This window comes from Hemitrygon akajei, chromosome 10 (assembly GCF_048418815.1).
Source record: "Hemitrygon akajei chromosome 10, sHemAka1.3, whole genome shotgun sequence".
Classification (NCBI taxonomy): Eukaryota; Metazoa; Chordata; class Chondrichthyes; order Myliobatiformes; family Dasyatidae; genus Hemitrygon; species Hemitrygon akajei.
In genome coordinates, this window is record NC_133133.1 from 39028599 (window position 1) to 39051108 (window position 22510).

General features: G+C 41.0%; 1 protein-coding gene across 1 annotated transcript in view; it reads right to left on the reverse strand.

Moving 5' to 3' along the window:
• Positions 1-8321, reverse strand: part of las1l (LAS1 like ribosome biogenesis factor) — a 70939-nt gene extending 62618 nt beyond the window's left edge. The window contains exons 1-4 of the mRNA XM_073058057.1: positions 8141-8321; positions 5999-6124; positions 4643-4712; positions 1357-1438 (exon numbers count right to left, since the gene is read on the reverse strand). Coding sequence (XP_072914158.1) covers positions 1357-1438; positions 4643-4712; positions 5999-6124; positions 8141-8301 — 439 coding nt within the window. The 5' untranslated portion in view covers positions 8302-8321. The remainder of the gene's footprint in view (positions 1-1356; positions 1439-4642; positions 4713-5998; positions 6125-8140) is intronic.
• Positions 8322-22510: the final 14189 nt, after the last annotated feature.

The window sequence follows — 22510 nt, forward strand, 5'->3', positions numbered from 1 at the left end:
CTCTGTATCCCTTTTGCCAATCACCTTTCCAGCTCTCAGCTTCACCCACCCCCTCCTGTCTTCTCCTATCATTTCGCATTTTCCCCTCCCCCTCCTACTTTCAAATCTCTTACTATCTTTCCTTTCAGTTAGTCCTGACGAAGGGTCTCAGCCCGAAACATCAACAGTGCTTCTCCCTATAGATGCTGCCTGGCCTGCTGCATTCCACCAGCATTTTGTGTGTGTTGCTTTAACTTCCTGCATCTGCAGATTTCCTCGAGGATGTAATGCTGAGGCTTTATAAAGAACTGGTGAGGTCTCAGAGTATCCCTTAAGGGTGTGCTGATAGTGGAGAGGGTTCAAAGGAGGTTCACGAGTATGATTCCAGGAATGAAAGGGTTATCGTATGAGGAGCGCTTGTTGGCTCAGAGCCTGTACTCAATGGAATTTAGAAGAATGAGGGGGATCTCACTGAAACCTGTCAACTGCTAAAAGGCATGGAGAGTGGAGAGGATGCTTTCTATAGAGAGGGTATTGTAGAATAGAGGGTCGTCCATTTAGAATGGAGATGAGGGGGGATTTCTTTAGCCAGAGGTTGGTGATCTGTGGAATTCATTGTCCCAGGTGGCTGTGGAAGACAGATCACTAGGTGTATTTAAGGCGATGATTGATAGGTTCTTGATTAGTCGGGCATGAAAAGTCAAGAAGGCAAGAGAATAGAGTGGAGGGGGAAAATAAATCAGCCATGATGAAATAGCTATCTCTTATGGTCTCAATGTACTATTGTCTCTAACAGTAAAACAGACAATTGTAACATAAAAAAATTACGGGATAAGAGAAGATTCCACTAAAATATTTATGTTCCCATACTATCCCTACAAAACACAATGGTAGTTGTGAATTCAAATAAATTGTTAGATAGCAATGATATTGGGTTTTAAGTAGGCTCATTTCCCCTTTAGATAAATCTTAATTTTATGTAATTGCAATAGACATACTCCCCGAATTGGGCAAATACTTAAAAAAATTTTGCAAAAATAGGTCAAAGGATCACAAATTGGAAATAATTAGATTGTTCTTTCAAATAATCTCATGACCTCCTTCCGGTATTCTTTGATTCTTGGTTTGCACCGCTCCTGTGTCAGCTCAAAATAGCAACATCCTATGCTGATAAATGATGAGGATTTATGATTAATGGCTTTGACAGCTTAAAAATGCAAATACATATTGCAATATATCCAGAGATAATTAAAAAGGCAGTGGTTGCAGGACAGAAGGATCAAACAGTTTAAAAACCTCATAGCAGCAGAGTGACAGATCTTTTTTAAATTTCAACAGCATCTCATACTGAGCAAATAAAACAGAGGATGTTATTACCTTTTCTACACCACGCTAATGTGGGCAGTCTCCTATGAGTTAGTTCATGTCGTAGATTTACTATCCATTCTGGTATATTCATCTAAAGGGAGGTAAAGAAAAATAAATTTTGTAGCTATCAATTTCACGTCAGCCTACCCATTACTGTTAAATTAGAAACAGATTGTGTACTTGCTCCATGATAGGTTGAGATGATTAACCAGAGGTTACATTCATCCCATTAAGCAGGATTGAATTTAATCTGAAGTATCAGAGTGGAGATTCTAATATGAACATTGTGTTCTCATATTGGCAAACGTTAAAGCAGTGTGTTCCAAGGTAAATTCAATATCTCTCTTGGAAGATCCTGATCTTATGCAGAATTCTATATATAAAAAGCAAAAAGATAAGTCCAGAAGGCCAGTACATAGCTGGATACAACTGGGGAGAAGCTCAGCAGCTAAGAATAAATTTCAAAATACCCTAAGACGGAGGAACAGAATTAGGCCATTCGGCCCATCGAGTCTGCTCCACCATTCCATCATGACTGATTTGTTATTCCTCTCAACCCCATTCTCCTGTCCCCCCCCCCCCCCATAACCTCTGATGCTCTTACTATTCAAGAACATTATCAACTTTCACTTTAAATATACTTAATGACTTGGCCACCACAGTCATCTATAGCAATGAATTCCACTGAAGCACCACCCTCTGGCTAAATAAATCCTTCCTCCTCTATTCTAAAGGGACACCCTTCTATTCAGACTTCTCCACTATAGGAAACATCTGCTCCATGTCTACTCTATCTAGACCTTTCCATATTCAATAGGTTACAATGAGATTCCCCCCCCCCCCCCCATTTATCTGATCTCCAACAAGAACAGGCTCAGAGCCAAACACTCCTCATACATTACCCCTTTCAATACCAGAATCACTCTTGTAAACTTCCTCAGGACCCTCTTCAATGCAAGCACTTATTTTCTTAGATAAGGGACCCTAAGATTGCTCAAAATACTACAAGTGTGGTTGGATAGATGCCTTATAAAGCCTCAGCATTACATCTTTACTTTTATAATTTTCTTGAAATAATGTTAACATTGAATTTATCTTTCCTATCACCAACTCAACTGGCAAATTAACCTTCAGGAAATCCTAAATGAGGATTCCCAAGTCCCCTTGCACTTCAGATTTTTACCCCATTTAGGAAATAGTCCATGCCTTTATTCCTTCTACCAAAATGCATGACCATTCATTTCCCTACACTATATTCCATCTGCCACTTCTTTGCCCAATCTCCCAAACTGGCTCAGTCCTTCTACAGACTCCCTGCTTCCTCAACAACACCTGCCCCTCCACTTACCTTCTTATCGTTCATAAGCATGTCCACAAAGCCATTAATTCTAACATCCGAATCACTGACGTAATGTGAAGTGGTCCCAGCACACTACTAGTCACCAGCAGCACACCAGAAAAAGCCCCCTTTATTCCCACTTTGCCTCCTACATGTCAGCCAGTCTTTATCCACACCTGTACCTTTCCCATAATACCATGAGCTCTTAATTTGTTAAGCAGTCTCATATCTGACATCCTGTCAAAGGCCTTTGGAAAATCCAAATAAACAATATCCACTGACTCTTGTTTGTCTATACTGCCTGTTATTTCCTCAGAATTCTAACAGACCTGACAGGCAAGATTTCCCCTTTAGAAAACCATGATGACTATGGCCTGTTTTATCATATGCCTCCATGTAGCCCGAAACCTCAAGTGACAACAGACTTTAACATCTTTGCAACGCTACTGAAGTCAGGCTAACTGACATGTAATTTCTTTTCTTCAGCCTTCCTCCCTTCTTAAAGAGTGGAGTGATACATTTCATTTTCTACACCTCCAGAACTATTCCACAATTTAGTGATTCTTGAAAGATCACTACGAGTGCCCCCATAATCTATTCAGCTACTTTTTTCAGAACCCTGAGATGTACAGCATCTGGTCCAGATGACTTATCTACCATCAGACCTTTCATCTTCCCAAGCACTTTCCCCTTAGTAACTGCAACCACATTCACTTCTGCGCCAACACTCAAACCTTTGGCATATTGCTGGTGTCTCCCACAGTGAAGACTGATGCAAAATATTTATTAAGTTCATCCATTATTTCTTTGTCCCTCATTACTGCCTCTCCAGCATAATTTTCATCTTCTCTCCTTATTGCTTTTTTGCCTCCTGTGGGTTTAAAAAGCTTCAAAATCCTCTACCTTCCTACTTTTTTTTTGCTAGATTGTATGCCCTCTGTCTCTTGCTTTTATGCTGCCTTTTGGCTTTGCTTGTCAGCCATGGTTGTCTCATCCACCTTTAGAGAACTACTATTTCTATGAGATGCCCTTACCCTGCACCTTCTGAACTGTTGTTCTGCTGTCATCCCTCCTAATGTCTCCTTCCAATCAACTTTGGCCAGCCTTCGCTCTCATGCTTCTGTAGATCCCTTTATTCCACTGTAATACTGATGCATCTGACATTAGTTTCTCCCTCTCAAACTGCAGGGTGACTTCTGTTACATTATGATCAGCATCTCCTAATGGTTCCTCTACCATAAACTCCCTAATCAAATCTGGTTCATTACATAACACCAATCTAGAATTGCCTTTGCCCTAGGGGGCTCAACCACAAGCTGCTTTAAAAAGCTATCTCATAGGCATTCTACAAGTTCCCTCTTGGGATCCAGCATCAACCTGATTTTCCCAATCTACATGCATATTGAAATTCCCCCATGACTATCATAGCAGTAAAAATATGTACTTTTACTATCTCCCATTATAATTTGCATCCCACATCCTGGCTACTGTTCAAAGGCCTCTAATTCCCATCAGTCTTTTTACCCTTGCAGTTTCTTCACTCAACCCACAAGGATTCTACATCTTCCAATCCCATGCCCCTTTTCTACGGATTGGATTTCATTTTTTAACCAACAGAGCTAGCCCATCCCCTCTGCCTACCTGCCTGTTCTTTCAATACAATGTGTACACTTATATGTTAAGCTCCCAACTATGATCTTCTTCTAGCCACAACTCAATGATGCACACATCATACCTGCCCAACTCTAACTTGCCCCATGTTACCATAAGTTAGATTCTTGTCCCTTTCTAAACTAAACCCTGCATCTACTTGTATACCAGCTGCTTCAGCCTCCAGTCAAACTAGTTTAACCCCTCCACAAATTCAAAAGCCTCTGTCCTATTTCTGACATTAATATCAAAGCCACATGACTTTATTTTTCAATATTGATTAAAGTAGAAAAACACACTACCCACCTCATTTGCCAAACGTCTTAATGACACAACGATTCTTTTCTGTTTCCTTTCAGTAATCAGATTAACGAACCTACAAAATTTAATATCCAAATTTGTTAGCCATTCTAAATAATTGGCAAAATACTAAATTGTACTGCAGTTTTGCAACTGTAGGAACAAATTCAATTATGAATGCTTGTAGCAGTTATACACGTGACAATCAAAATGTAAATTATTAGTAAGTACATTGTAACTGAAATCTTGCACTCCCTTATTTATTTTTATTTCACCACCAATGAAAAGAAAATACTACATACAATCACTTGCATAAAAATTTTTAACATACCAAGTCAAACAGTAGCAGTATTAGCAACTAGATAGAGTGTACAAAAGCCCACCAGTGAAACTGGTAATTGAGCAGTTATTCACCACATGCCATATATTATTGTTTGGTCTGTACTAGTCTGCAGGTCTAGTTAACCTTCAGACCCTAACAATGCTGGTTCAACAAAGATGCCACAGCCAGCTATGAAATAGTCAATGATATTTTTATACATAACTTTAAAATATACAATAATTGTGTATTTTAAATTGTAAGTAAAAAAGGATTCCGAACTTTTACTTTACAATAAAACTATTTGAGGCAAATTTTGTTTTGTTCAGTTTTAAAAACCCGATTCATGCCCTGAACCTTCTAATGCTTTGTTCAAGTTTTCGCTGTTAGGAGAATGGAATATTAATTTTCCCATTCAAGGTTTTTGTCATCCATTATTGCTCTGCTATCTTGTTATCATAAACTCATCAGGAATATGGTCTTGTCAAGAAACCAATCTCTTGTAAATATTGGAAAGTATCCAATTCTTTATAGAAATGTTCATTTCAGCAAGCATAAAAACTTTCATCGTATATTAGCAATGACTCCAGAATAAAGTAAAATCAGTCTATCCCAATTCTAAATAAGAATAACTAAATCTTATAGATGAACAAGTTTCATGTTTAATTCATATGCCAAGATGGATTACCTAATCAAGACATTTTGTGAGATTGAGGTAGAGAGAGAAGATGGAGGCAAGATCTCCATCTTTAACTTTCCTCCCATCAGGACTGATGATTCCTATTGGCACAATTACAAACATCAGTACAAGGTAACAGGAGACTTCGGTTCAAATGGGATGTCCACTACGGTAAAATAATTACCTAACTCGCTGCAAAGACTAACTAAAGATTAACTATTGAAAGTTGTTATTAGGATTAACTAAATCACATCCTGTGCAAGGAACGTTTACAACAGAGAAGTAAGGGAGAAGAGACAACTTGCAAAAAAGAATACACAAAATATTTAACAACTCCATTTGGAAAGTAAAACACAAACATTACCTGACAAGAGCAAGTCCATATGAGAGGACTAATTCACTAGACGCGGTTTCCCCTGCATCATCATGAAGTTTACAATGAATTAGGTTTGCAGTGCACTCCACAGCAAGCGGGGTACTGTTGCCATACCTACAAGAAATAAAAAGTGAGTTATTATCAAATACCACATGTAAAGCAACAATGAAAGTAAGAATATGAAGTTATTTTGGAAATGACCAAACTGGTCTAGCACAAATGCACATGTATGGCATTGCTGACACCCAATGCTACATTTGACAATTTCAAGTTTCTGCAGCCAACCAGCTGATCCAATCCCCCTGCACCTTTACCCCACACAAAGTTTGCCTGAGCACTCATCATTATTTCCCCTCTCAACTAGTTCCCTCTACCACTACTTTAGGAATATACACAAACATGTCTACAATGAACAACTTCTCCTTTAATACCTCCTTTGCATTCTCCAAATTAAAAAAAAAACATCATATTAACTTATGTGGATCCAAACGCTGGTCCCATCTCTTCACCTGATATAAGCAAGACTTCGATTAACTCCTGCAGTCTCCTCCCTTTCATTGTCTACTACTGTGATGACTATCAGTGATACGTCAACATCCCTACTGCCAATTTTCACCTTACTCTCAATTTCAATATTACCCATATTTGATTTTATTTGACTTTTTTTGGCTGCGATAGATGAAGGTTAGCCACCAATATCAATTGAAAACTCATCTACTAACTCCACTATCACTCTTCCTCCAAACATTCCATCCATTCTTTTTTTTGCATCTATTGTGATGATGTCTTCCCAATAACCATAGGGTCTAATCTCCTCATAACTATAGTTAACAAGGTTCTCTACATTGAAGAGGTAAAATGCAAACTGGGTGACCGCTTTGCATATCAACTTTGTTCAGACCATCACATGAATTGTCCTGAGCCTCCACTTATTTGTCATTTCTCCAGGCCCACATTGAACCCCATCACTGACCTCTTACACTGTTCTAATGAAGTCTACTCCAAACTAATAAGCTATCATTTAACACATTCCCTTACAATGGCACCAACAATTGCTGCATCTTTCAGTCTCAGCTCCATTCACCTTGTTGTGTTCTTTTTAAGCAGCTTTAATTGTGGTTAAGGGGAAAGGAGAAAACTTTTCCAGTTCTGATGATAGGACATCATCTGAAATATTAACTGATCTTCCTTTCCCATATACTGCCTGGCATTGCAAAGTAGTGTCTGATCTACACTACTGATCTGTACCACTTATCTACAACAAAACTTTAATAATCTACAGAAGCAAAAAGCTGCATAATAGCAATCTTAAGAGAGCTAACGTGTAGTTAACAGCAGAGATAGCACCTGTGAAAAGAAAGTAAAAAAGGTCAATGACATCACTTCAAAACTGCACTAACTTTTTATTTCTCAGAAGGCTTGCAACCTGAAACATTAACTATTCCTCCCTCTACGGGGGGGGGGGGGGGGAGGAGGAGAGAGGGCACGTCTTGGGAAGAGCGTATGATGGCTCTGGGTCTGTTTTCACTAGCATTCAGAAGAATGAAGGGTGCGACCTCATGGAAACCTATTGAATGATGAAAGGCCTTGATAGAGTGGATGTACAGAGGATGGTTCCCATGGTGGAAGTGTCTAAAACCAGAGGGCACAGCCTCAAAATAGTCGGGGGTACTTTTAGAAAAGAAATGAGCAGGAATTTCTTTAGCCAGAGGGTGGTGAATCTGAGGAATTTGTTGCCACGGGCAGCTGTGGAAGCCAAGTTATTATGTGTACTTAAAACAAAAGTTGATAAATTCTTGATTGGTCAGGGCGTGAAAGGATACGGGGAGAGGCAGGAGATTGGGATTGAAAAGGAAATGGATCAGCCACGATGAAATGGCGGAGCAGACTCGATGGGCCAAATGGCCTAGAACTCCTATAGCTTACGGTCTAACATATAAACACAGGCATTATCAGATCAGCAAACCTCCTTTCGGCGTTGTACTTCATTTCCAACAACCATTAACGCCTCACTGTCCAAGGAACAGCCATCAAAGTGAATGGTGGGTTTACATTGGACCGTGATGCCCGTTCCCACCCACCCCACTTAACAAACCGACCCTTTAATGCAACTGAACTGTTGCCCCACACCTGCTCTTCCAGGCGGAGATCCTGTCCAGTGCATACCGCTGGAGCTTGCTGTCGCTGCAGTACAAGTATTCAATCACTTGGTCCCACTCGGCTCTGTTCAGCCAAGCCACCACTTGCTCCTGCTCCCTCCTCCCGCCACCACTCTTCCCTCGCGCTCCCATGGCAGCGGCCGTCGCGCCGAGCCCAGTCGCGCATGCGCGATATCGCTGCAGGCCTGTCATAAAGATTGACAGGGCCCTAGAGCTATCAACACGCGATCCGCTCCGAGCTCCGCCCACCGAGTGCCGCATTTTAACCAATTACAACGAGACAGGCGCGCTGGGGGCAAAGGTGGACTTGGTGGCAGATGATTGGGTGGTAAAACTGTGCAACGCATGGATGTTCCGATGTGCAAACCTTCTACAGGAGACGGAAGTTCTGTGTGTGGTTATGACTGCTTTGAAAACGTCTTCGTAGGAAAATCAACGACTGAAGCGGGACTTTGTGTTAAAATCCTATGTAAACGTATCACAGGGCGAGATTTCAGTTTAATTACGAAAATGACAACATTAAAGCAAAGAAAGTGTTACCTCAGTAACATCACCGAGCTGCTTCAGGACTTTATCTAAAGTTCAGAATAGGCTATCTACGAGATTCTGTTGAGTAAAGGGGACATTCTGTTTTGTACTTCTTGACAGAATGGAAACGTGTGTGGAGCCGGAGGTACTTAATGAATAATTTGCTTCAGTATTCACCAGTGAAAAGGACCTTGGCATTTGTGGGGATGACTTAAAGCAGACTGAAACGCTTAAGTGTATAGACATTAACAAAGAGGATATGCTGGAGCTTTTGAAAGGTATTAAGTTAGATAAGTCGCCGGGACTGGACGAGATGTACCTCAGGTTACTGTGGGAAGCGGGGGAGAAGATTGCTGAGCCTCTGGCGTTGATATTTGCATCGTCAGTAGGGACGGCAGAAGTACCAGAGGATTGGAAGGTTGTAAGCATTGTTCCCTTGTTCAAGAAAGGGAGTGGAGATAACCGAGGAAATTATAGATGGTGAGTCTAAGATAAGATAAGATTATTAAGGGAATGGACACAGGAGGCAGGAAGCATGTTCCCGCTGATGGGTGAGTCCAGAACTAGAGGCCATAGTTTAAGAATAAGGGGTAGGCCATTTAGAACAGAGATGCAGAAAAACTTTTTCACCCAGAGAGTGGTGGATATGTGGAATGCTCTGCCCCAGAAGGCAGTGGAGGCCAAGTATCTGGATGCATTCAAGAGAGAGTTAGATAGAGCTCTTATAGATAGCGGGGTCAAGGGATATGGGGAGAGGGCAGGAACGGGGTACTGATTGTGTATGATCAGGTATGATCACAGTGAATGGCGGTGCTGGCTAGAATGGCCGAATGGCCTACTCCTGCACCTACTGTCTATTGTCTATTGAGTCTTCTTTCAGTGAGCAAGTTGTTGCACAAGATCCTGAGAGGTAGGATTTATAAGCACTTGGAGAGACAATGTGATTAGGGATAGTCAGCATGGCTTTGTCAAGGGCAGGTCATGCCTTACGAACCTGATTGAATTATTTGAGGATGTAACAAAGCACATTGATGAAGGTAGAACAGTGGATGTAGTGTATATGGATTTCAGTAAGGCATTTGATAAGGTTCCCCATGCAAGGCTCATTCAGAAAGTAATGAGGTATGGGAGCCAAGGAGACTGCTTTGTGGATCCAGAATTGGCTTGACCATAGAAGGCAAAGGGTGGTTGTGGATGGTTCGTATTCTGCGTGGAAGACGGTGACCAGTGGTGTTCTGCAGGGATCTGTTCTGGGATCCCTCCTCTTTGTGATTTTTATAAATGACCTGGATGAGGAAGGGTGGGTTAGTAAGTTTGCTGATGATACAAAAGTTGGGGGTGTTGTGGATAGTCTGGAGGGTTGTCAGAGGATACATCAATAGGAGGCAGAACTGGGCTGAGAAGTGGCAGATGGATTCAACCCAGGTAAGTGTGAAGTGGTTCATTTTAGTAGGTCAAATTTGAAGACAGATTATAGTATTAATGGTTAGTCTCTTGGCAGTGTGGAGGATCAGTAAGATCTTGGGGTCCAAAGATCACTCAAAGTTGTTGTGCAGGTTGACAGTGTTGTTAAGAAGGCATATGGTGTGATGGCCTTCATCAACCGTGGGATTGAGCTCAAGAGCTGTGAGGTAATGTTAAACCTGTATAAGACCTTGGTTAGAACCCACTTGGAGTACTATGTTCAATTCTGGACACCTGACTACAGGAAGGATGTGGATTCTATAGAGAGTGCAGAGGCATCTTCAAACAAGGATGTTGCCTGGATTGGGGACCCAGCCCTATGAGAATAGGTTGAGTGAATTTGGCCTTTTCTCCTTGGAATGATGAAGGATGAGAGGTGACCTGATAGAGGTGTATAAGATGATGAGAGGCTTTGATTGTGTGGATAGTCAGAGGTTTCTTTCCCAGGGCTGAAATGGCTAACATGAGGGGGCATAGTTTTAAGGTGCTTGGAAGTAGGTACAAGGGAGATGTCAGAGGTCAGTTTTTCACACAGAGAGTGGTGGGTGCGTGGAATGCACTGCCAGCGAAGGTGGTAGAGGCGGATACAATAGGATCTTTTAAGAGATTCTTAGATATGTACTTGAAGCTTAGGAAAATAGAGAGCTATGCAGGAGGGAAATTCTAGGCAGCTTCTAGATTAGGTTACATGGTCAGCACAACATTGTGGGCCGAAGGGCCTGTAATGCACTGTAGATTTTCTATGTTTCTGTGACTCTTGACACTTGAATATCTAAATGGAATGGACTTGTGCCAGGAATCCACAAAGACTGCTTGCTTAATAATAAAAGATGTTGAAAATACTCAGCAAGCCAAACTGCATTTGTGGAAAGAGAAACAGAATTAACATCTCACCACATCAGAACAATGGACTAGACAAAAGATGACTAGGGACAGCAAATCTCTGATACCAGAAGACATGCATTTAAGGTAAGAGGGTAATATGTTCAAAGGAGGAAAGTTTATCTTTAAAAACATGCGTCGCCAGTGATGACAGTGAAGGCAAATATGATAGAGGGTTTCAGAGACTCTAGGCAGGCACTTGAATGTGCAGAGTAGAGGGATTTTGTGTGGGCAGAAAGGACTGGTTTGGTAAGTATGTAATTGTTAGTTTAATTAATATCGTATTACATCACAAGCCAAATGACCTGATACTATGCTGTACTGTTCAATGCTGGAATGAGTATCCTGGAAGAAGTCATCGTGTCAAGCTAAATCAATTGAGGCAAAAGGTGTATGTCAACTTTTGGAGATGAGACAATGCATCAGGCCTGGGAGGGATAAGGAAATATGAGATAAGGTGGGACAAAGGCTGATAAGAACTGGAGAGAGAAGTGTAAAGGAGAGGGGGTGATGAGCAGATGGACCAGGTGTGAGAGGGAGGAGGGATGAGAAAGATGGTTCCATCTTGTTCCACACACGCATCGTTAACCTTGGCCATGTCCTCCCCCTCATCTCCTGATACAAGGTTTCAACCTGTAAAGGAAAGAGGAGACTTGATGTTCATGTGAGTGTATGGGAGAACACCAAGGGCATGAGTTGCATGAAATTGGAAAATTGAATTTTCATACTATTGAGTTGTAGGCTACCTGAGTAGAATATGAGTTGTTCTTCTTCTAATTTGCACTTGGCTTTACCATAGCAATAGAGAGGATCAAGGGCAGAGATGTTGGTTTGGTAGTGGGAAGGAAACGGGATGCTCACTGCAAAGTGCAGATCCACAGGTGAACATCTGCCAAACTTCAGGTGTGAAATTCTTTCCCCAAGTGCTCTCTTCCCACACACTTTCCTGCCAACCTTTTGCTTACATTTCCTATCCTCTTCTCCACCTGGCTTCAATTACCCATCATTAACCCCATCCATGTCCTCCCCTCATCTGGTCCTACCATTCCCTGCCAGCTTCTGTCCCATCTCTCCTGATTCAAGGTTTCAAACTGCAAAGAAGCTTGTAAAACTGGTGTGAGGCTGGGCAATTGAGGTAAGTTGTAAACAAATAGACATTTGATGTTTCTGCTTAGACTATATGGGATTGCAGCAGAATTAGGCCATTCACTCCATTGAGCCTGCTGTGCCATTCCAACATGGCTGATTTATTATCCCTCTCAACCCCATTCTCCCGCCTTCTTCCTGTAACCTTTGACATTCTGATTCATCAGGAGCCTGTCAACCTCCAGCTTAGAATAACTCAGTGACTTGGCAAGCACTGTGGCAAAGAATTCCACAGACTTATCACCATCTGGCTACAGACATTTTTCTTCATCTCTGTTCTAAATGGACATTCCTCTATTCTGAGGCTGTGCCCCTGGTCCTAGACTCCCCTACTACAGAAAATTTCCTCTACACATCCATTCTATCTATACTTTTCAATATTCGATAGGTTTCAATGAGATGCCCCCTCATGCTTCTGAACTCCAGTGAGTAAAGGCCCAAAGTCATCAAACGCTTCTCATATGTTAACCCTTTCTTTCCTAGGATCACTCTCACAAACCTGCTTTGGACTCTCTCTAATGCCAGCCCATCCTTTCTTATATAAACTGCTCAATAATCCAAATGTGGTCTGACCAATGCCTTATAAAATCTCAGGTTACATCCTTGCTTTTATGTTCTAGTCCTCTCAAAATGAATACTAACATTGTATTTGCCTTCCTTACCACTGAATCAACCTGCAATTTAACCTTTCAGGAATCATGCACAAGGTCTCCAAGTACCTCTGCACTTCTGATTTTTGAATTTTTTCCACATTTACAAAATAATTAATGACTTGAGAGAATGGGATTGAGAGGGATAATAAATCAGCCATATTGGAATGGCAGAGCAGACTTGATGGGCTGAATGGCCTAATTCTGCTCCTCAGGAACTACGTATTCCAAAATCTAGTTGAGACTCTTCTGGAATTGGAGATATCCTATATAAAGAGGTGAGTGGAAAAGGTGGATCAAGGGCTGGTAATCAATCCAGGTAGGGTGGGGCGATAGGCAGAATGAGGTGGGAAGATTGGGAATAACGCCAGATAGGCTGGGAGATGGTGGTGGAAGCAACAAAGGCTACAGGTGATGAAATCCAATAGGAAAGGAAGATGGACAATGGAATCCAATAAGGAGTGTGGGGTGCTCAGATTGGAATGAGGGAGTGTATAAATGCTGGGCAGCTGAGGAGGGGAAAAAGAAAATCAGGGTGTATGGGGCTGGGATAGGAGGAACAGACGTTCACGTGCAATGAATGGGCAACTCCTTTGCAGAACCCCTGTGCTCCATATGCCATGGCTTCCTGGAGCTCCTGTGTGTAAGTCATTTTAAATCCCCTTCCTGTTCACACACTGACATGCCTGTCCTTAGCCTCCTCCACTGCTAGGTTGAAGGAACCAGAGGATTCCTTCCAGGAACCAGGAATTGTGTGCTACTGCCTGAACCAAGCTCTACTGGACACATCTGAACGGTCTTGACAAAAAGATTTTAGATACAGTACTTGAAAACTTTACAGGAATTTAATTAAAATATGGAAATTAATTTTCACTGTAGATTGGATAAGCTTATGGGGAGTATTGCATACTCAAGGATGAAAAGAAGATATTTGGAATCAGCCACTATTTCCACAGGGACAAGTATTTAGCTTGAAACCAAATAAACCTTAGTCCTCATTATCATGTATATTAAGGGGAAAATAAGTAACTAGTGAGAGAACATGGCCCCTCAAAAACTAAAATGGCATCTTTGTGTGATGGTTGAGGTCCTTCATGAATATGAATGGTTAATTAGGGGTAAAGACGGGTTGCTTAGGAGTAGTCAACAATGGTCGTGAGGTGGGAGTCATCTCTTATAAACCTGTTTGATTTTTTTTGGATAATGTTACTAAAAATGTTGGTGAGGGCAGGGTGGTAGACATGGTCCATTTGCTTAATAAGGTTCCACATCGGAGGCTGCTCTGGAAGGTTAGATCACATGGAATCCAGGGAGAGCAGGCTAATTGGATACATACATGAGGAAATCTGCAGATGCTGGAAATTCAAACAACACACACAAAATGCTGGTGGTAATTTCTTACTATCTTTCCTTTCAGTTAGTCCTGACGAAGGGTCTCGACCCGAAACGTGGACAGTGCTTCTCCTTATAGGTGCTGCCTGGCCTGCTGTGTTCCACCAGCATTTTGTGTGTGTTAATTGGATACATAACTGGCTTGATGGTAGGAAGCAGGGAGTGATGTTGGAAAATGGTGTCTCAGTCTAGAGTGGTACATTTCAGAGGCAGGTGTTGTTGGTTAATTGGTTTATTTTCATATGCGCCGAAGTACTGTGAAATCTCATGTTTTTAATAGTTCCGTAGTATTTGAGTAATATTGTAAATATGTTGTTGATTAAGAATTCTTGTTCATTTAAATAATTTATTGCAGGTTATATGTAAAAATAAATGCATTTCATACGTCACGACATTACCATGTGATATGTGCATGCCCCACTTAAAGTAAAGAACGACTTTAAGAATCACATCTCCTGACTCTCTTGTTTTTCTTCCAATTAGTTTAATGTTTTGAAGTTACAAAACAACAGTGGTGACAAGATATTTTTAAAATGAACCCAACAGAGCTACTGATCTGCTGAAACAATGAGATGTTCAATCTACAAAAAGCAGCACAGCATGTGTTCTTCAAAAGAGAAGACATGATTGAGTTTTCAAAAAAAAATGCTAGAAAATGGAAGAACTCATGGGTTCATAAACAGTGAGTACCAGGTGATAATAATCACTAAATAAAAAGGCTGAAATTGCTGGCTAGCTGCTCAACGGATAACTGGCTTATGTCTACCGAGCTCATTAAACAGTATTTTGAAACAAATGAAATAGCTAATGAGAAATGAGTACCAATGTTGTAGTCTTGGGTTTAAGGTGGCACAACTGAAGATGGGCAACAACTTGTTGGTGGTTCATAAAGCACTCTATTAATTTTCTGTGGTAAATTATGATGAAGTATCACCGCAAACAAGGAAGAGGCGAGCAGAGGTGAAGCTGACTCATGGGTTGAGACATGCAGGTGTGATGCAAAGTCAGAAATTGTTCGAGACAGAGTTGGAGTGAGCAGAATGGAGGAGTTTCGGAGCCCATCCACCTAAACCGAGAATGAGGTTGGATTGATCTAAGCGCTGGGCCAAATTGGAAAGCTCGAGTACAGGTCAGAACGTGGCAGCAAGGTGCAGGCCCAGAGCGTATTGCTACGGCAGAGCGCAGGTCATAGTGTGAGGGACGACCCGGTATTTGGACAGTTTAAGCGCTGGGCCAGATGGACTGTAAAGGCAGTGTGACAGGACCGGAGGCAAGGGTCGGGCCAGTTCTGCTCGCTGCTTCGCGATGTTTATTCCAGTCTTCGCTGCACTAAGGCTGAGGCTGTGAGACTGCTCCAGCAGTTTCAGGCCTCGTGTCTGTGAGCTTCGTGATGAATTGCTCTGCTATGGGATGAACTGAGGCTGAGCCTATCGGACTGCTCTAACTACTCCAGGCTTCGTGTCTGTGGACTAACTTTCATTCTAATGCTGTTGCTTGTTCTTATTGTTTACACGATTTGTGCTCTCTTCTGTGTTTTTCTCGCTCTGCACATTGTGTGTTGGTCTTATTATTCAATTGGGTTTTCTTGTTTTGTGGCTGCCTGTAAGCAGATGAATCTTAAGGTTCTATAGTTTATACATACTTTGATAATAAATGTACTTTGTTGGTCTTGTTTAAAAGCATACAGTTTTCTTCAAAATTTAACTGCTCCAACCAAATCAGCTGTAATGAATTTTGCTGATATTGTGAAAGTTATGCAGGGACATTTAAAATCAAAGCCAGACCACTTCAGGTCCACCGAGATGTAACACTGAGCGTCATAGGAAGTCATTCCTACCTGTGGTCATCAACCTTTACAACTCCTCCCTCGGAGTGTCAGACACCCTGAGCCAATAGGTGGGTCCTGGACTTAATTTTTCCACTTGGCATGATTAACTTATTATTATTTAATTATCTATGGTTTTATATTGCTATATTTCTTCACTATTCTTGGTGGTGTGGCTGTAACGAAACCCAATTTCCCTTGGGATCAATAAAGTATGTCTGTCTGTTTCATCAATGGAATCAAAAGGAAGGGGGAGTCCATTTCAGCTAACATGACTGAACTGAAGAGATTGTCTGAGCATTGTCAGTTCGGTAAAGGGCCAAATGATGCACTAAGAGATCATCTAGTTTGTGGAACCTTACAAGAAAACATTCAAAAATGGCTCTTAACCGAAGCACAATTTACATTTAAAAGAGCAGTAGAAATAGTTGTATCAATGGAAACAGCAGACAGAGATGCACAGTGTTGGGCAACAGTATGGAAACAGTTGTGGCATCATTCAGTAACAGTCAGGAATGAAAGTGCATGAACAAAATTGCAGTGTCTAAACAGAAACCAGCCTGGCTGAACAAGTTGTGTTACCTTTGTGCCAGGGGTTCACAGACACCAGGTCAATGCAGGTTTAAAGGCAAAACCTGCAGAAAATGCAACAAAGTAGGACACATACAAAGAGCATGTCAGGCAAATGGACTGCACCTGGAAGAGAAAAAGCTAAAAAGTCAAGTTGCAGTCTCAAAAAAGGCACTAATCTGCATGCTGTTGATGAAAAACGTGATACTGATGAGTGTGACACTATTGCATAGCCTTGATATTTACAAAAGTCACAATAGACAAGCAATATGGCGTATATCAAAAGTGAACATCAAATGAATTAAAATGGATTTGGACATCAGCTTGGCTGTTTCAGTCATTCCACAAAATGTGTTTGAACAGCGATTCAAAGATACTAAACTGAAACCTGCAGATATCTAACTAAGAACCTACACTGGAGAAAAGATAGCTCCTGTGGGAATGACATTCATGTCAGTGAAATTCAGCAACCAAGAAGCCACATTGGGCATGTATGTAGTAAAGGCAGGATGGTCAACATTGTGTGGGCATGAGTGGCTGAGAGAGCAACAACTTGATTGGCAATTCATCCGCCATTTGTATGCCACATCCCCTGCAACAAAGTCAACTGCAAGTGAAGTAAGACAGGTACTGAATGATGCCACCATGCTGTACTCCATGAATTGTTGCCCAACAGTGGGCAAACTGGCATTGGTGCCAACCTCTATGCCTCTAGTTGAGAAGCATATTGGACCAAGGAATGACTATGCTACTCACAGGAATCATGAAATTGACTAAAGCGGTGGTCTGACTGTTCATTAGCACTCTTTGTAGGTAAACAAAAAGCTGTTTTCATGGGCATTATATCTGAGAAAGATTCTGATATGTTAATCAGGCAGCTACTTGCAAAATGTGGCTTGGTTTTAAGCTAGAAAAGAGTTCAAGGAACTTCAGGAAAGTTGCAAGCATTCAGCTTTAATGAGTGTAAAGAACCAGAGTCTGCTGTGTTTGCACTAAGGTTATAACATGAACATCAGCTCCATCCTGAAGAAGGCCCAGCAGCGGATGTATTTCCTGCGGCTCTTGAGGAGATACGGTCTGCCTCAGGAATTGCTGCAGTCATTGAGTCTGTCCTGTGCACCTCCATCATTGTGTGGTTTGGAGCCGCCACCAAGCAGGATAGAACCAGACTACAGCGCACAGTGAGGACTGCCGAGCGCATCATTGGAGCCTCCCTGCCCTCTATTGTGGACCTGTACTCTTCCAGGTTGAAGAAGAGGGTGGGGAACATCATAAAGGACTCCTCCCATCCTGCGCACGGACTGTTTGATCTGCTTCCGTCTGGTAGGCGCTTCAGATCCCTCCAGACTAAGACTAATAGGCCCTGGAGAAGATTTTTCCCTACTGCGGTCACTTTGCTGAACAGTTAACTGCCGGTTAACTGTCGGCTAACTATTACTTGGATTGCACTACCTGTATGTATAATCTATATTTTCATTTATATTTATCATTATTATTGTTATGAGCAGAGAGACAACATCTGCCGGAAGTAAATTCCTTGTATGTGCATAGGTACTTGGCGATTAAAGTCTGATTCTGATTCAAGTGGGAGACAAAAAGCTGCTTGCAAAAGACCAAAGCCCAGCTGGATGAATAGAAGGCCAAATGGAGATGAGTCAATGGAGTTATGAAGACAGAGGATCTGTCAGATAATGTTGCGGATGAGGAAACCAAGAGGAGAGATCAGATTGTAAATGGAGCAGTAGAAGGATTAATAAGTGAACACTCCAGTGAATTAATCTTCCCAAGATCAACACGCACAAGCTAGAAGAAGGAAAAGTTAGAAAGAAATGTTCCGAGCTGTCAGAACCACTGCCTATTATCAACCAGAGTCATCTCCTATGATCACCACAGAGAAGGCCCCAAAACCTGAGATTGTTTTCACTGCCTCAAGTCTCACCTGCCAAGCAGAGTGACCTCCCCGCCCCCCCCTTGTCAGGAAAGACATTATCCCACAATAATAAGAAATCCACCACAGCAATTAAATCTTTAGGCCTGAATGGGACAATTTAAAATTTACTATGCTGTGGATACCAGTATAGAAGTTGTATTATATCATATTCGATGTATATGTATGAGATGCATTCTATATTGAGTTGGAGTTTATAGCTAAGCAGGGAGGAGTTCTGTGAATTTAATATTTCAGTTCTATTTGAGTAATCTTGTAAATATATTGTTTGATTCCGCATTCTTCATTGTTTATTTAATTCATGATGGTTATATGCAAAAATACACAAATTGCATATATCTTGACACTACCACGTTATATGTGTGCACCTCGCTTACAGTAAAAACAAACACACACAAGTTAAGTCCTGCTCCCTTGTTTTCCTTTACATTATAATTTTTTATGTTTTGGTGTTACAAAACATAATAAAAGTTTTCACTATACCGTAAGTCTAAATTTAAGGACAGCTTCAAAAAAACACTACAGTGTCTGACTTGATTAGTCAAAATAAAACAAAACCCATGATCCAGTTTTACGATTGATAATTTTTTCCTTCATGTTAAGGATGTTGTCAATAGATTACAGCTGAATCTTACCAGATACATATGACAGAAATTGAATGGGAAGCCATTCAAGATCATTCAGGAACTTATCTGCCTACAAGGGATGGACAGGCAAAGTTTTTAGAACTTCTCAGATTAAAGACAGATGAAAGACCATCATTGCCAACGACATACAACATGGCACATGATGATGATGATGATGATGAAGAGGGATCAGAACTTGAGATTATTTCACAGCCGCAAGTCTCACTTGCCAACCAAAGTGATCCCTTTGTCAGGAAAGACATTATCCCACAAGAGTAAGAAATCCTCCACAGTGATGAAATATTTAGGCCTGAATGGAGCCATTTCAAGTTTACTATGCTGTGGGTGTCTGTGTATATAGTTGTTTAATATGGTGTACTGTGTACGTAGTTGAGATGCATTCTCTATTGAAATGGAGTTTATAGCTAACCAGGAAGAAGTTTTGTATATTCAATATTTCGGTAGTATTTAAGAAATACTGTAAAATATGTTGTTGATTAAACATTCTTATGAATTTAAATAATTCATTATGGGTTATCTGTAAAAATAAGTGAATTGCACATGTCATGATGCTACCACGTGGTACATGGGCACCTCCTTAAAAAACAACCTTAAGACTGGCACCTCCTGACTCTTGTTTTCTTCCAATTAGTTTAATATTTTGAAGTTAGAAAACATAACACTTCTTTTGCATCCCATTGAAACTGCTCAATTCATTACAACGGTGCGCTGAGGTAGAACAAGGTAAAACAATAACAGAGTGCAGAATAAAACGTTGCAGTTATAACGAAAGTGCAGTGCAGTAGACAATAGGGCACAAGGTTGAAGTCAGGAGTATTCTTACCATACTGGGAAACCATTCAGTCGTCTTATGCAGAATAGAATCGGTCCTTGAGCCTGGTGCCACATACTTGCAGGCTTTTGTCTCTTCTATTTCTTGGGAGGGAGAAGCAGAAAGAATGTCCAGGATGGGCGGTTTCTTTGATTCTGGTGGCTGTTTTACGAAGGCAGCAAGAGGTGTACACGTGAGAAGTGTCTGTGGATGGAAAGCTGGTTTCTATGCTGTACCAGGCTGAGTCCTTCACTCTCTGCAGTGCCTTGCAGTTATGGGCAGAGCAGTTGCCGTACCAAGCCATGATACATCCAGGTAAGTTGCAGTCTATGGTGCATCCATATCAACGTCATCTACATCAATTTGGATAAGAGTGTACACAGAGTTAGTAATTTTGCAGCTGATGCTAAAACAACATATACAGTAGACAATAATAAAGGTGATTAAGAATTACAGAGGGATCTTGTGTGCACTGAATTTGATGCATTTGCACACTCCCCAGCTTGCTTTCTGTCTTATTTTTAGAAAACCTATTTGTAAGCATTATTGTAAACTAACACTTACAGTACAGTAAAACAAAAAACAGGTTTTATCTCATAAAAGATGTGAATCAATAAAGTATAGTCTTATAGTGAGATACATCAACCTATTTTGCTCTCTACCTTACCATTGAATTTGCACAGACAACTCCAATTTATTTTCTGGCTAAACTCATATTCCTAGATAGTAGCCTATCAACAAAGTAACACTCATCTTCACTCTTACAGGCTGTATTGTTTCATAGAATTCAGTCGAGAATCCCTCAGCCATGCCCACCAGTTGAAAAGGAAGTAAGATCTTTCCAGATATTCAAGGTACAGACTCTCTTGCAGCTGATTCATTAGCCGGAGAAAAGTTAATCTTTCTCTACTTTGTCTAATCTCTCTGTTCTTAACTATCACAGCCATTCTGGCATTCAATGTTTCCATTCCCATTGTGCAACAAACAGAAGCCATTTAACCCTTGGGTGCTCTGTTGGAGGTTTGACTTTTAGCAGACAATGTTATTTTGTGGGCAAGTATACTCACTACTGCCACCATGACTGTTGATGTCAGTACTCAAAGAGACTTTCATGATTTAACAATGACTTTGCAATGTCTCCAATGTTATCATCCAACAGAGTTATTGAGGTGCACCACACTTTATGTGGCAGTAGGTGTGTAGATGAAAAATAAGCTCTCTTCTCTGAGGAAGGTAGCAGTCACAATCATACTACATCATCTACCATCACACCCAAATGAGTTGTTAATGGGTATATCTCCTCTTCTCCTCATCATTCTGTTCTTCATCCTTCTGCTCCCTGGCCAAAATAATAATGCAACAGGCCACCACAAACCTGAGACATATTCTGCTGAGCTAGTGTGACTCTCACTGTACTCATGCTGTCACTGCATGTGAGCACCAGAAACATGAGCCGTGTTCCATTACATTTGTGCTGATACCCAGCAGACTGTTTGTATGATGTGAATGTTTATCGAGGGACTGTAATTCCATTTGTTTTTAATGTATCGCTCAGTTGAGACATGAACCTGCAGAGCAACATAATTTCTAATGAGTATGCATTGGGAGGAGAGGTCAAGATGCAATCTGCTTTCTATAAACAGAGAAAGAAGAGGAATTCTTAATCAAGAGTGGTAGCAGTTGTGAAGTACTCTAGCCCCACCCTGGAAAATTAAAGCCTAAATGCAAGATGATGAGTTTACCAACCATTAAAAAAGCAGTTCTTGCCATGCTCTGAATAAACTTTGGAGGATTAAGTACCTGAAGGCACAAACATTTCAATTATTCTTCCCCAGTGAGGTTCAAGATGCAAAATTGTATGGAACAACTGGTATAGCCCTTCTCCTGCTCCATCTACTCATTGTGTGACCTTCTCTGTGCCATGGCTCAGTCATCCAGTCAGGAGGAATAGCTACAAATCCTCCCATGCCCAGGATGTCCACAGGTGACATTAGAAGCAGTGGGGATAGAAAAGAATATAAGGCCCTTTCAACTTCATTTAATGCTCAGCCAAAATTAGTCAAATTTACATTCCTGTGCAAGCACTTACCCAGGTCTGGTTTTGTGCAAAGTTATAGAAGTTATTATAAGTTCTTCAGCACTGTCTATACCAATCTTTTAATTACTTTTTATTCAAAGCACCAACATTTTCTTTAATCATATACGCAGCCACTATAAATCAAACATGAACTTACATTTTAAATGCCACTGTACTAATTTATGCCTGGTAAAGAGAGGGTAATGATTGAAATGCTAAACTGCAAAATTGAATAAATTTCCTATCCTGCATTCCCCTAGACCTAGAGGGTGTTGTCCTGTTTTTTAACTCCAAAACATAAAACTAATCAAAAGAAAACCACAGAACCAGGGATAATGTGGCTACTCTTAGTTTTATTTCTAGTGAGGCACACACTTATGATGTGGTGGCATAATGCCATT